Source organism: Hyperoodon ampullatus (assembly GCF_949752795.1).
Source record: "Hyperoodon ampullatus genome assembly, chromosome: 18".
Taxonomy (NCBI): domain Eukaryota; kingdom Metazoa; phylum Chordata; class Mammalia; order Artiodactyla; family Ziphiidae; genus Hyperoodon; species Hyperoodon ampullatus.
The window spans coordinates 56,674,786-56,686,750 of record NC_136931.1 but is presented as its reverse complement, the minus strand read 5'-3'; the positions used below and the strand labels follow the sequence as shown (position 1 = coordinate 56,686,750).

The 11,965-nt window shown below is 59.7% G+C and overlaps 1 protein-coding gene across 1 annotated transcript; it reads right to left on the bottom strand.

Annotated features, from left to right (window-relative positions):
* Positions 1–4,545: 4,545 nt before the first annotated feature.
* Positions 4,546–6,660, bottom strand: CLEC11A (C-type lectin domain containing 11A; the record flags this gene model as incomplete). The annotated part of the gene is made up of 4 exons (XM_079723057.1): positions 4,546–5,190; positions 5,569–5,760; positions 6,071–6,260; positions 6,514–6,660. 4 exons carry the CDS (start codon positions 6,658–6,660, stop codon positions 4,745–4,747), a joined length of 975 nt encoding a protein of 324 aa, XP_079579183.1. The 3' UTR covers positions 4,546–4,744.
* Between the last annotated feature and the right edge of the window lie 5,305 nt (positions 6,661–11,965).

The window sequence follows — 11,965 nt, the reverse complement described above, 5'->3', positions numbered from 1 at the left end:
AGAGCTTTAGATAGAGTTTCTAGACACAATGTGCCACATTTGTCTTAACTTTGTAGTTTCCAAGGAAACAGGACCCTAAGTCCACTTTGCAGTCCAGACCTGATGTTGACTCATTTATACAAATCCCTGCTTTGCTCCCAAGCTATTAAAACACAGCTTCACTTAAATTTCATTCAAATTCCTCTCCTCCTCCAAATTCTATAGCTCGATCCAGCTCCTTTTTTGGGACGTGGTCTCTTTCATTGCAGTGAGTCAATAAACCTCACTTTGGTTTGTCCCTGGTGACTGGGTTAGGATGGAGTGGTGGGTGATGAGTGGATGGATGGATGGTTGAATGGATAGACAGATAGAGTGAAAATAGAGGAAAACTTTATTTTAAATGAATTCAGAAAGCCCAGAAGAGAGAGCTCTCATGCATATAACCACACATTGCAGCCTGCATAAGCAGAAGGAAGAAAGAAGATAAAAATTATTTTAACAAGGTCTGCTCATATAGAATTCTTTGTACAAAGTTCTCTTGGTCTCAACGTCTTATGCATGATGATAAGAAAGTTACTTTTTTCCTTCTGGGACAGGAGAGTACATTTTTTCACATGGGAATTTCACCTCCTGGTTTTAAGAAAAGGGAGGAGGATTCCTCCTCGCCCCAGCAAGAACCACTAACCACTGCTTGCAGTCAACAAGAAACCACCACAGGGACTTCCCTGGCAGTCCAGTGGTTAAGACTCTGTGCTTTCAATGCAGGGGGCGTGGGTTCGATCCTGGCTGGGGGACTAAGATCCCACATGCCCTGTGGCAGAGCCAAAAAAAGAAAAGAAAGAAACCACCACAACCTCAAAGTCTTGTTCTTCTCCAATAAACTTTTATTCAAAACAACCCTCCCCAATTTCCTCCTGAAACTTAATAAAAGCTGACCTGCTGTCCACCTCTTCGGACTTGCCTGTGGTTCACCACAGCTTTCTCTGCTCGAACTGTAATTCTTCTGCTATTCCTGAATAAACTCATTTTGCTGGTAAAATAACTTGCTACTTTATTTTTTTCAGGTTGACAATAGATTGAGGATGATAAAGCTAAAGCAATGGGGTGAATTGTTAACAATAAATAAATCTGGGTAAAGGGCATATACAAAATATTATTTTTATTTGTGCAAGCTATTTGTAAGTTTGAAATTATTTCCAAATAAAAAGTTTTGGTTCTTTTAAAAGGGGCTAAATTGGTTTGGACTAGTTTTTAGCAAATCTTTTGCAGGCCAAGGAAGAACTTTTTTAAAAGTAATTTATTTATTTTATTTTTGGCTGTGTTGGGTCTTCGTTGCTGCACGCGGGCTTTCTCTAGTTGCGGCGAGCGGGGTCTGCTCTTCGTTGCGGTGCATGGGCTTCTCATTGCGGTGCATGGGCTTCTCATTGCAATGGCTTCTCCTGTTGCAGAGCACGGGCTCTAGGTGCACAGGCGTCCTGGCGTGCGGGCGTGCGGGCTTCAGTAGTTGCGGGTCGCGGGTTGCGGGCTCTAGAGCTCAGGCTCAGTAGTTGTGGCGCACGGGCTTAGTTGTCTGCGGCATGTGGGATCTTCCTGGACCAGGGCTCAAACCTGTGTCCCCTGAGTTGGCAGGCGGATTCTTAACCACTGCGCCACCAGGGAATCCCCCAAAGGGAGAATTTTCATGTTGTGTTTTATATTGTAATTCAGTACATACTCAAGAACTCAAGTTATGAGAACTCTTTCCACTTTCTCTTCATTCTGATATTTTCTATGATTTCACTTTTTTAAAAATGGTTATGATACACCCATGGAAATTCACTCATATTTTGAAACACTCTCGTAGTAAAGATCTGAGCACCCATTACACTCTAAGCCTAATGGACTGTTAGACTCCGCCGATTCATGTTTTCTCTCCGTTGACTCGGGACCGGACTACATTTCCCAAAGTACCTCGGGGTGAGACCTGGTGGGTGGGGAGCCAGGGTCTGAGCTCTGATTGGAGACTGGGTGTGATCCTCCAACTTGCAGGGAAATGTAGGCGATCCCCACGTGGAGGAGGGGGCGGGGCTTGAGAGAGGATCTGCATGAAGCCCCCGATGGCTGCTGGGAAATGTTGTTCTGGGCAGGAGGTGGAGGGCCTGCCGCTCAGCCTCCTGGGATTCATAGTCCTGGCAGGCCGGTGGAGCCCTGGTTCTTTATCTTCCCGCTGGGTCATTTCAGGCTTTGCGCCCTTCCTCCATCACTTCCCTGGGATCCCTTAACTCGCCTATCCCGACCAACTGCCGAGGCCTTCTCTGGTCCGCGGCTCAGAGCTCTCAAACGGCAGGGGCTCCACAGAGAGCCAAAAGAGGTGGCATTGGCAAACGCTGGCCCTTGAGAGGCCTGGGAGGGCTTCTTGGAGAAGGCAGCAGGGTTCCCATATGCAGACCGGAATCAGCCCAGAAAGCAGCGTACAGGCGAGCTGATCTGATGCGTTAACAGTCCTTGCAAATGCCCTCCACTCCCCACCCCGAACGTCTCTGTGTCCACAACTCTTTGTCCCTGGGCTAGTATGACAGATACTGACCAAACAGTGGCACCTAGAGTGACGGAAGGCTTGATGAGGAAAGCCCCCGACCCAGTGGGAGCCCAGGTGAGTCGCCCGACTGAGGCCTGGAGGACGCCAGGGAGGAAGAGAAGCAGGTAGAAATCCAGTTCATCTCAGGGTTCCCAACATGGCCCCACACAGGCATTTTCCTTCATTCAAAGAACTCCCACGTGCCAGGGATGCTGGGGACGCGGAGCTGGTCATACCCAGCCCTGCCCCACAAGGGTCCCCAGTCTGGCTGATCAGGGTTAGCTAGGTCATGAGAGGAGTCAGGGGTTCTGGAGCACCAAAGGCAGCACCTAACCCTGCCGTGGGAGCTAGGGGGTAGGCAGGTTGTTCAGGGTGACACATTAGCCAATTCTTGGAGGGACTTTTGCATATGCGAAGACAGTGACTGGAGAGAGCAAGCAGAGGTGAAGGTGAGGTTCAAATAGCCGAGTAAGGATCAGAGCCGATGTTACAAAGGCCCCTCTGTGTCTGGCAGTATTCTAGGAGGCAGATGTTATCACCCCCATTATACAGATGGGGACACTGAGGAACAGCAAAGTTATGTCTCCCTCAAGTTGCACAGTAGGTTAAGTGGCTGAGGTAGGATTAGAACCTGGGCCATCTGGCTCCAGAATCTAGGCAGGAAACCATTGAACTGCCCCCATCCACTGACTTCCCAGAATGTCAGGTCTGTGAGGGTGGACCTCTCCCGAGCAATAGCAGACATTCATCAATGTCTGCCTAATCTGCCCTTTGATTTTCTGTAAGACATCCTGCTGCCCCACTGCAACCCCGGGAAACAAGCTTAGAGGGGGGTTGAATTTTGAGCAAAGTCTTCAGTCCCCTGATCGAAGCCTTCCTGACCAGAGGCCAGCCCCCTTCTTCTGTACCTCCTATGGGGCCTGTGGGGCTGAGAAATGACTCCTAAAGGGAGTGGGTGGCTTGTGCTCCCCCCTTCTGGAGATGATGGAGTGGTTCATTCCTCCCACTGGAAGATCCAATGGTGAGACTTTAGGTGGGTGGTGCCATGGCTGATGAAGGCGAAGGGACAGAGATTTAAGGACAGACAGGGTCCCACTCCGATTCCTGGGCTCTCTGAGGGTATCAGGGTCCCGTCCCTGATGCCAGTACGTGGGGAGACACTGGGTGTTTCCAAAAGAGCTCTTCCCCCAGAGCGCTGTCCACAGTGCTGAGCCCAAGATGGGTCTGGGTGTCCTCACTGCCCCAGGGGATTAAGGTACGAAGAATGGTGAGGAAGAAAATGTAGTGTGTGGCTTATGCTCCACCATTTCCCAAATGCTCACTTTCCTGGGATCATGGGAACATCCCAAGAGCCATACAAGGTAGGGGTAATGTACCCATGTTCAGATGAGGAAACTGAGCCTCAGAGGGAGGGAGGGACTGGCTCATGCCCTCACAGGCAGGGAGTGGAGGACGGATCAATTGGGAGGGAGCCTAAGCTTCCAGGCTAGGTAGGTCCTCATGTTTGTGTCTAAACACGTGCTCTGGAGTTGGGGGAAGGGGAAGGGAGTAGTCGTGACCATAATGCCATGACTTTACATGACATTATGGTACCATCTGGTGAAACAAGTTTGAGACACACTAAAAAAAAATTAAATGAGGGTCTTTCCTGCAGGACTTGTCAGAGCCTTTAGCTCCTTTGTGCCTCCCAGATCTCTTTGATCAGGACCAAGGCCAAGGCCTGGGACAATGACTGAGGCCCTGGGTCCCAAAGGCCTTGAGTGGGGCACGATGGGGGTGGAGGCGTCAGCAGCGTGTGCACTCGTGCAGTCCAAACATGTGTGTGCAGTAGCGGATGACCGTGTGTACATATGCACGTGTTGTCCATCACTCTGATATGGGGCTCAAACAATACCTGTAAAAGGGGGACGGGACCTTGCCCGTGCTGCCTTGCCCCGCAGAGAGATAAAGGCCAAAAGTGCCTCCACTGCCTGCTCAAGTCAGATCCACAAGGCTTTATTGGCGCCGGACCTAGCCTGGTGCCCACCGCTTCCAGGAAAGACAGGCAAGGAAGGGGTCCCGCCCCGCAGGAGCCCCCCAGGGATCGGCCAGCCAGGGAGAACACACTTTCATCCGCGGGCAAGGAGGGAAGGACGTCTCTGCGGGGTGCACAGCCCAGGCAAAGGGCGGATGGTGGGATGGAGTGGAGAGGCGGGGGGCCGGGCCCGCTTAAAAGGGGAACTCGCAGACGTAGTAGAGGCGCCGCTCGCAGTCGTGGTCCCACCAGGAGCCGTCGTCCGAGGCCTGCGCCACGCAGTTCTCGAGCGCGCCGCCGTTAGGCTGGTTGGGGCTGAGCGGGTGCGGCGCGGCGCTGGGCCGGGCGCCGGGCTCGGGGCTGGGGGCGCGGTGCCATGCGAAGAAGGACACGCGCTGGCCGTTCTCGAAGAGGTAGAGGCCCTCGGCGCGCCGGTCGTGCACACCCAGCCACACGGGCCAGTTGTAGGGGGCAAGCGCCGCGCGGAGATAGCGAGTAAGCGCTTCCATCTGCGAACGATCCGCCGGCTGCGCCAGGCTTCCGCCCCGCGCCACGCACCGCGCCTGCGCCGCTGCCTGAGCCTCGAAGTCGCGCGAGAGCAGGAAGCACTTGTGGCCAAGGCGCACCCCCTTCAGGCAGCCTGGGGGCGGGGCGGAGAGGAGGTGGGATTAGTGTCTCAGGGGCGGAGCGGAGGCGGGCTCAGAACCGCCAGTGGCTGGGAGATGGCGTCAGGGCCGCCAGGGGCGGGGCCAGACTGTTGGGGCGGGACTGTAGGGGGCGTGGTGCGGCCAGAGTAGTTTCGGCTCAACAGCACTCTGGGGGGCGTTCCTCCTCACAGCCCGTCTGCTCCCCGCATTCACCCTCCCCATCAGCCAACACACCCCCAATCTGCAAGAACCCCCTGCAAGGACACCCAGGGTCCTCACGTCTCCTCAGACTTTTCCGGACCCCTTTTGCCACCAGTCCCCCACCTGACCCGGATCGTCCCTCTTTCCCCGCCCCGCACGGTGCGACTCACCCTCTAAGCGGCCATGCTCGCGTTCGGAGCGGCTCTGCGCCTCCTTCAGGGCTTGCAAGGCGTCGCGGGTGTCACCCGCCACCTCCCGCAGCTGCCGCATACCCCGGCTCAGCTCGGCCACGCGGGTGTCCAACGCGTGCAGACGGACGTGCACCTGGTGCAGTCCTGCGTCCAGGCCGGCCAGGCGACCCACTGCGTAGGGACAGGGCGCACGCTGGACCGTGACCCTGGAGGCGGAGCCAGGGGACCAGAGGACCTGGGGGGACCGGGACCTAGGGCTTATGGGGCGGAGTTGGGGTGGGGGTGGGGTACTCAGGACTCCTGGAAGGTAGGGGCCGGTGGCTTCGGGCTCTTGGGAGGCAAGGCCGGGGACCCGGAGCTCCTGGGGATATAGGGGCTCCGAGCTGGGCAGTGAGCAACTGAAAGACCCCGGGGTAGTGATAGGACGGTTCGTTTTTGAGAAAATGACCACGGAGGCAGGGCGGAGCTAATGATTACTCACGGATATAAGTGAAGGTGTCTTCAGCGGTGGGAGAGGGGCTGGGGCTGAAGTAGGGAGTTGTGGTTGGTTCCTTCTCGCCTTCCTCCCCCAGACCGTCGTTCTCAGTCGCCCAGGCCCCTTTGCCTTCAGGGTTTCCCTCAGGATTTTCGTCCCCCCTCCTAGCAGGCAGTCCCAGAGCTTCCTGTAAATGCTGAGGCAGGGGAGGGATGGTCAGGGCCAGCCTGGCAGCTGCATTCTGACCCCCCAGACACTCCAGCCACCCCTTTCCAGCTGTAAGCTGGCTCTCTGCCCCGAGCCCCTACTCTGAACCCGTCACCCTCATCCTCCGAGCCCAGCCCATCCCTCCCGTTGCCCATTTCCCTGACCCGCAAATACGCCCCTCCCAAGCCCACAGTCACCCAGCCGGGTCCCCCCACTAGAGTCCCAGCACTCCCCTAACTTACCTTCAGCATCAGGGCCTCTCTCTCCCGCTCCTCATCCTGGGGGACACCGCATCCCCCCTCCCGCTCCCTCTGAGCTCCCCAAGCTCCATGACTGAAGCCCAGGAGCTGGGGTACCACCAGAGCCCCGAGGAGCCAGGCTGCCTGCATCAGGCTGGGCTCGGAGCACCAAAGGCTGCAGAAGGATGTCTCTGAGGAGAGGGATGTTTCTGGGGACTGGAGTGTGTGCAGGTCACCAGCCCCCTGGTCCGTGCCTCCCAGCTTCTCTCTGGTCCCTCTCCTCCCAACTCCCAATTCCTGTCTCGTCCGTGGTCTGTTGGTCTCCGCTCCTCTGTGTGTGTCTCTCCCCGCCTCTCCTGGCTCCCCCAAGGCCCTGCCTCTGTGGCCGGAAACCTCCAACGTTCCAAAGCTTGGATTCCGCCTGCCTTGGGTCTCCACACACACCCTGCTCTTCCCACTTTCCAGAGCTTGCTTCCATCCTGTCCTGCTCTTTCCTTCTGCCACAGCCAAAGCTCTGGAAGGTCAGGAAGAGGATGGAGCCGGCTCCCCAAGGGATCCTGGGGCAGAGCCTCTGCCCAGGAACCTCCTCAGGGCGTTGTTGGGGCTGGGCCCTGTTCCCCTCTCTTCCCCTGGCCAGCGCTCAGGACAGGGGAGACCTCAAGGTCTTGCTAAGGTTGTTATTTTCCTGTGGCCACCGTGGCCCACACACCCTGCGAGAGGAGGCTTTCCCACCATTCGCAAGCTCTAGACCGCCTCCTGTCCCCAGATCTCCCATCCTGCCCTCCAAGCCCTTGCCCCAGATGCAAATGAGTGTCTGTGCCTGTCTGCAGGGACACATGCGAAGAGCACGCATGTGGCTGTGTGTGCAGCCCTAGAAGGTGGGGCTTTTGGATCCATCTGCCTTGCTTTCCTGGAAACCTCCTGCAGGCCGGGTCCTGGGTGGGGCGACGCTGGGGATTCCAGCTGTTTACAGACCAGCAGACAGACCCACAGGGTGAAGGGCTGGGGCAGAGGGGAGGGGAGAGGCTGGGTGGGTGGGGTCAGGAAATCTTTTTCCGGGAGGTGGAGTAGACAGATGCCAGGCTGGGTGCACAGAGAGCTCTGAGCATTCAGCAAGGTACCTCATCTCCCGCCTGGACCACTGCGGTCGCCTCTTCCTGCCTCTCCCCCTCCTTCCTCCCAAGCCCCTCCAATCCACACAGCTTGCCGCAGCCAAAGCAATGCTTCCAAACCACCATAAATCAGATCACATCACTCCCCAGTCCCCTGCTCCCCCCAGCTTCCCATCATATGTGGGAGGGAAGCCAAGCCCTGTCCTCTGCACAGGGCTGGCCTGCCCAGCAGTGGGGGCTGGGAAGGATGGGTCATTTGCACCTCTGCAAGCTCATCACCCCCATTCCCCTCACGCTCTAACTCCTCCCATCCCGCCCCCACCCTCCACAAGCTCCAGCCACACTGGCCTCTTCGCTGCTTCCTGAACATTAAGCTCCTTCCCACTTCACAGCTTTTGCGCTAGCCTTTTCCTCCTTCTAGAAGGCTCTTCCCCCAGCTCCTTCTCATCATTGAGGTCTCAGCTCAGAGAGGCCTTCCCCAAGTTAGTTTATTCAAACACCTCATTTTATCTTTTTGGTTGAATCAAGACTGGCATTGCCTTGTTTGTTTGTTTACTTGTTCAGTGTCTGTCTCCCGCCAATGAAGGCAGGCATCTGTGTTCATTGCTGTATCCCCAGAGGTAGAACAGGGCCAACTCCGCACGTAGTAGGTACTCAATCATTTGAGAGAGGAAGGAAGTAGTCTTTCCTGTGGGGTAACAGCTCAGCCAAAAGACTGAACACTGGATGGTTGTGTTTAGGTGGCAACTCGAGTTCCCCGTGGCACAGGGGGTAGGGGTGGCAGCCAGGGTAGAGGTGGTGAAGGCACTGGAAGAGAGGCTGCAGAGGCAAAGGAAGCAGGAAGGCAGGCCATGCCCATTCTATGCCAGACCCGTGAGTCATGTAGGGCTTTCCCAGCCTCAGCCCGGCTGGTTGTGCAAGAAAACATGGAGCTCACGGGCCAGGATCGCAGGGCCCACTCTTCAAGGGAGAAAACCGAGGCTCGGAGAGGGGCCGGCTCAGCCTGCTGGAGGTGACCAGCGTGGCGGCAGCTAGCCAAAGCTTCTGGCTCTAAGCAAAAGCAGGGCATCTGCCCTCAGCTGCTGGGAGCCCTAGGAGGGGCCTTGGAAATCAATGCATCCAGCCTTCCATTTTCCAAGAAAGCAGAGGGCAGTGTGACCTTGGGCAGGCTGCCCACCACCTCAGAGCTTGAGCCTGTCTCAGGCGCCCATGAAGGGCCTGGGGACCCCTCACTGAGAGAGAATACACAGGCCGGAAAGGCCTTGTAGGCCGTGGAAGGGTACACAGCCCCTCTCACAGGTGGTGACAACACGGGCAGCTGTTCTCTCCCCAGGCCCAGCTGCTCACCACCTGGGCCGGTGGATGTGCATCCGGAACCGGGCCTCCTGGGGCTGGGCCAGCACCTGCTCCAGCTCATACCATGGTACCCGCGAGCCTGCAGCTGGAGGTGCACCCACAGGCTGCTTAGAACTGCCCTATTCAGGTGCCTGTGCTCTGGCTGGTGGCCCTGTTGGAGCTGGGAGAAGGGTAGGAGCCCGGGCTGCTGCAATGCTCTCACCGCTGCCCTATGGGATCTGCCCCGTCTCTGTGGGTGTGTCCCATGTACCAAGGAGCTGAGCTGCTGAGATGGTTGGGGGTATCCGTGTGAGGAAGGACAGGCAGCTATGGAGTGCCCAGTACTGGACCACAGCAGTCTGAAGGCTCTGAGTCAGGCTACCTGTCTCTGATCCACCACCTCTTTCTGACTGGGTGACCTTGGGCAAGTTACTTAACTTCTCTGGGCCTCGGTTTCCCCCTCTGGTAAATGGGGATGGCGCAAGTCCGCAGCCCAGAGGACTGGTGTGAGAAGCTGAAGAGTAAATCCAAAACAGAGCCTGGCCCACAGGGAGTGCTCAGGAAATGTCAGCAATAATCCTCACGAAGGGGAGCGAAGGCGCAGGGTCGTGCCTCTACATGGGCGTGTGCACACCTGTGTGACGGAGGGCCAGGTGGGTGAGTATGATGGAGATGCAAGCACACATCTCCCTCCGGTTCTGTCTCTGTTTCAGGGTTCCGTGTGAGCTGGAGCTCTGAGCAAGCACAGCCGGCTGCGTGCCCGTGTGTGGGGGGTGGGTAGATGCGTGTGCTCTGCCGTGTGCATGCTCCGGCACGCGGGTGTGATATGTACATGATGTAGCTGGGTGTGTTCATGGTAATGTACACTCAGCCCTGCATGCCCTGGAGAGAATGTACATGTGGAGATGTCTGCAGGGGCAGGGCCAGCTAGTGACTCTCTGCACCTGTGCCTCGGAGGAAGGTGTGTGTGTGTGTGTGTGTGTGTGTGTGTTTGGGGGGATAGGACGGGAATCTGTAGCTCTCACCATCCAATTTGGGCGGGGTAGAGTCTAGCAACAAATATTTAACTGCGCCCTACTGTGTGTAGAGGTGGTGGGGCGATCTGGGAAGGGGCGGTCCTGGGGGTGCGAGGAGAGGTACCCTGGGGGGCGGGTCCCCATCGTCGGGGTACAGGGGCAAGCAGGGGTGGAGTCAGGGTTCGGGGATCCAGGCGGCTGAGAGGAGCGGTGGGGGAGGGGGCGGAGCCGGTGGTGGCGGGGGGATGGGCGAGGTTTGGGGGCGCGGGGAGGGGCGATGTCTTCTCCGCCGGCTCCCGGAGGGAGGGGAGAGGGCGGAGGGAGGGGAAGGAGGGAGAGAGGGAGGGAGAGAGAGAGAGACAGGGTGAGGGAGAGACAGCGAGAGCGAGAGAGCGAGAAGGGAGGCAGAGGAGGCGCGGAGCTGGCGGCGGCGGCGGCGGCGGCGGCGGCGGCGGCGGCGGCGGCGGCGGCCGGAGGAAGAGGAAGAGGAAGAGCAGGCGGAGACGCGGCGCCCGGAGCCGGCCGGACCGAGCCGGGGGCGGGCTAGCTAAGAGGGGCGCGGCGGCCGCGGCGGAAGGGGGGGCGCTCTGCGGATGGCCAGGTCCGGCCCGCGGGGGGGGTGAGGTCCTCGGACCCCCGCCCGCCCCCCCGGCCCCCGCCCGCCGCCTCCCCGGGCCCGCTCGCCCTCCGGGGCGGTGGGGCATGGCCTGAGGGTCCCCCGTCTCCGGGGGGGTGGGGGGTGGGGGGAGGGGGGAGGGGCCGCGGGCGCCGCCGACCGGGACTCAGCAGCCCCGCCAGGCAGGTAAGGGGGCCGAAAACCGGGGGTCTGGGGCAACGGCGGGCCCGGGGCCGCGGGAGGGGGCAGGGGCGCCCCGGACGTCCTTGGCTGAGCGCCGGGCTCCCGGCCCGGGTGTGCGGTGGGGGGGCGGGGGTGTGAGGAGGGGAGCGTGGCCCCGGGCGACGTCAAATTAGGTTACGCCCCGGTCCCCCGTGCCCCGTCCCAGATCGCAGACTTGGTGGGAGGATGCAGCCCCATCCGCCGCCGGCAGAGCCCCCTGCCCGAACCCACCTCCCCGCGCTCCTGGGCCAAGGGCTCGGTCGCTGTACCCGCCTCTTGGCCCTGCCCGGCCACTCCCCCGGCTCGCCCATCCCGGCCCACCTCGGCCCCTCGACCCCTCCTGCGGCCCCACCCCTCGAGGCCCCTTCCCCGGGTCATCCCGGTGCCCATCTCCGCCGGCGGGGCTCTGGGCCTTGGCCTCCTCCGCCCCCTTCGACCCCCTGTAGCTCTTGCTTCGCCTTCCAGGCTCCTCCAGTCCCCTCCCACCCCTTCACAAGCTCCCCCCGATCCCACCCTGTCCCCACTTCCTTCTCCACCGGCCGGCGCGCCCCCTCGGGTCCTGCCCCCGAGTCCCGCTCCCGGGTGCCCCCGCCCCCTCGCCCCGGACCGGGGCTCTCCCCCACCAGCTTCTCGGCCCGCCCCAGCCCCGGCTCCCTCTCCCCGCCTCTCCCCTCCTCTCTCCGCCTCCATTCATTCTCCCGGGCCGGCTCTCGGCCAAGCCAGCCGCCCCCCGTCCCCCCGCAGCCTCCCAGGGCACCCCCCTCCCCTTCTCCCCCCCCCCCACCCCGCCGATTCCTCAGCCCCGTCTCAGTACCAGCTGCGTGCCAGCTATTCTTAGCCGCGGAGCGTTTGATTCATGCCGCCCCGGCGGAGTGTGCCCGCTCCCTCCCTCTGGGCCTGAGGGGGAGGGGCCGGGGAGTCGGGGGCCGCCGCACGCGCGGGGGGACCCGGCTAGCTTTGCTTTCAGGCCACTGGCCACCCCATTAGTGCCCGGTTGAGGCTGAGGGCCAGCCAGGGTCAGCGGAGGGGGAGTGGCTGCCAGCCCCAGGTCCGGAGGTGGGATGTGGAGTCGAAGGGTAGGGTAGGAGGAGGCCGGGGTTTCCGCAAGGGTAAAGCAGGGGCAGCTCTGCGGGGTACCTAGAGGGGGAGGGGGC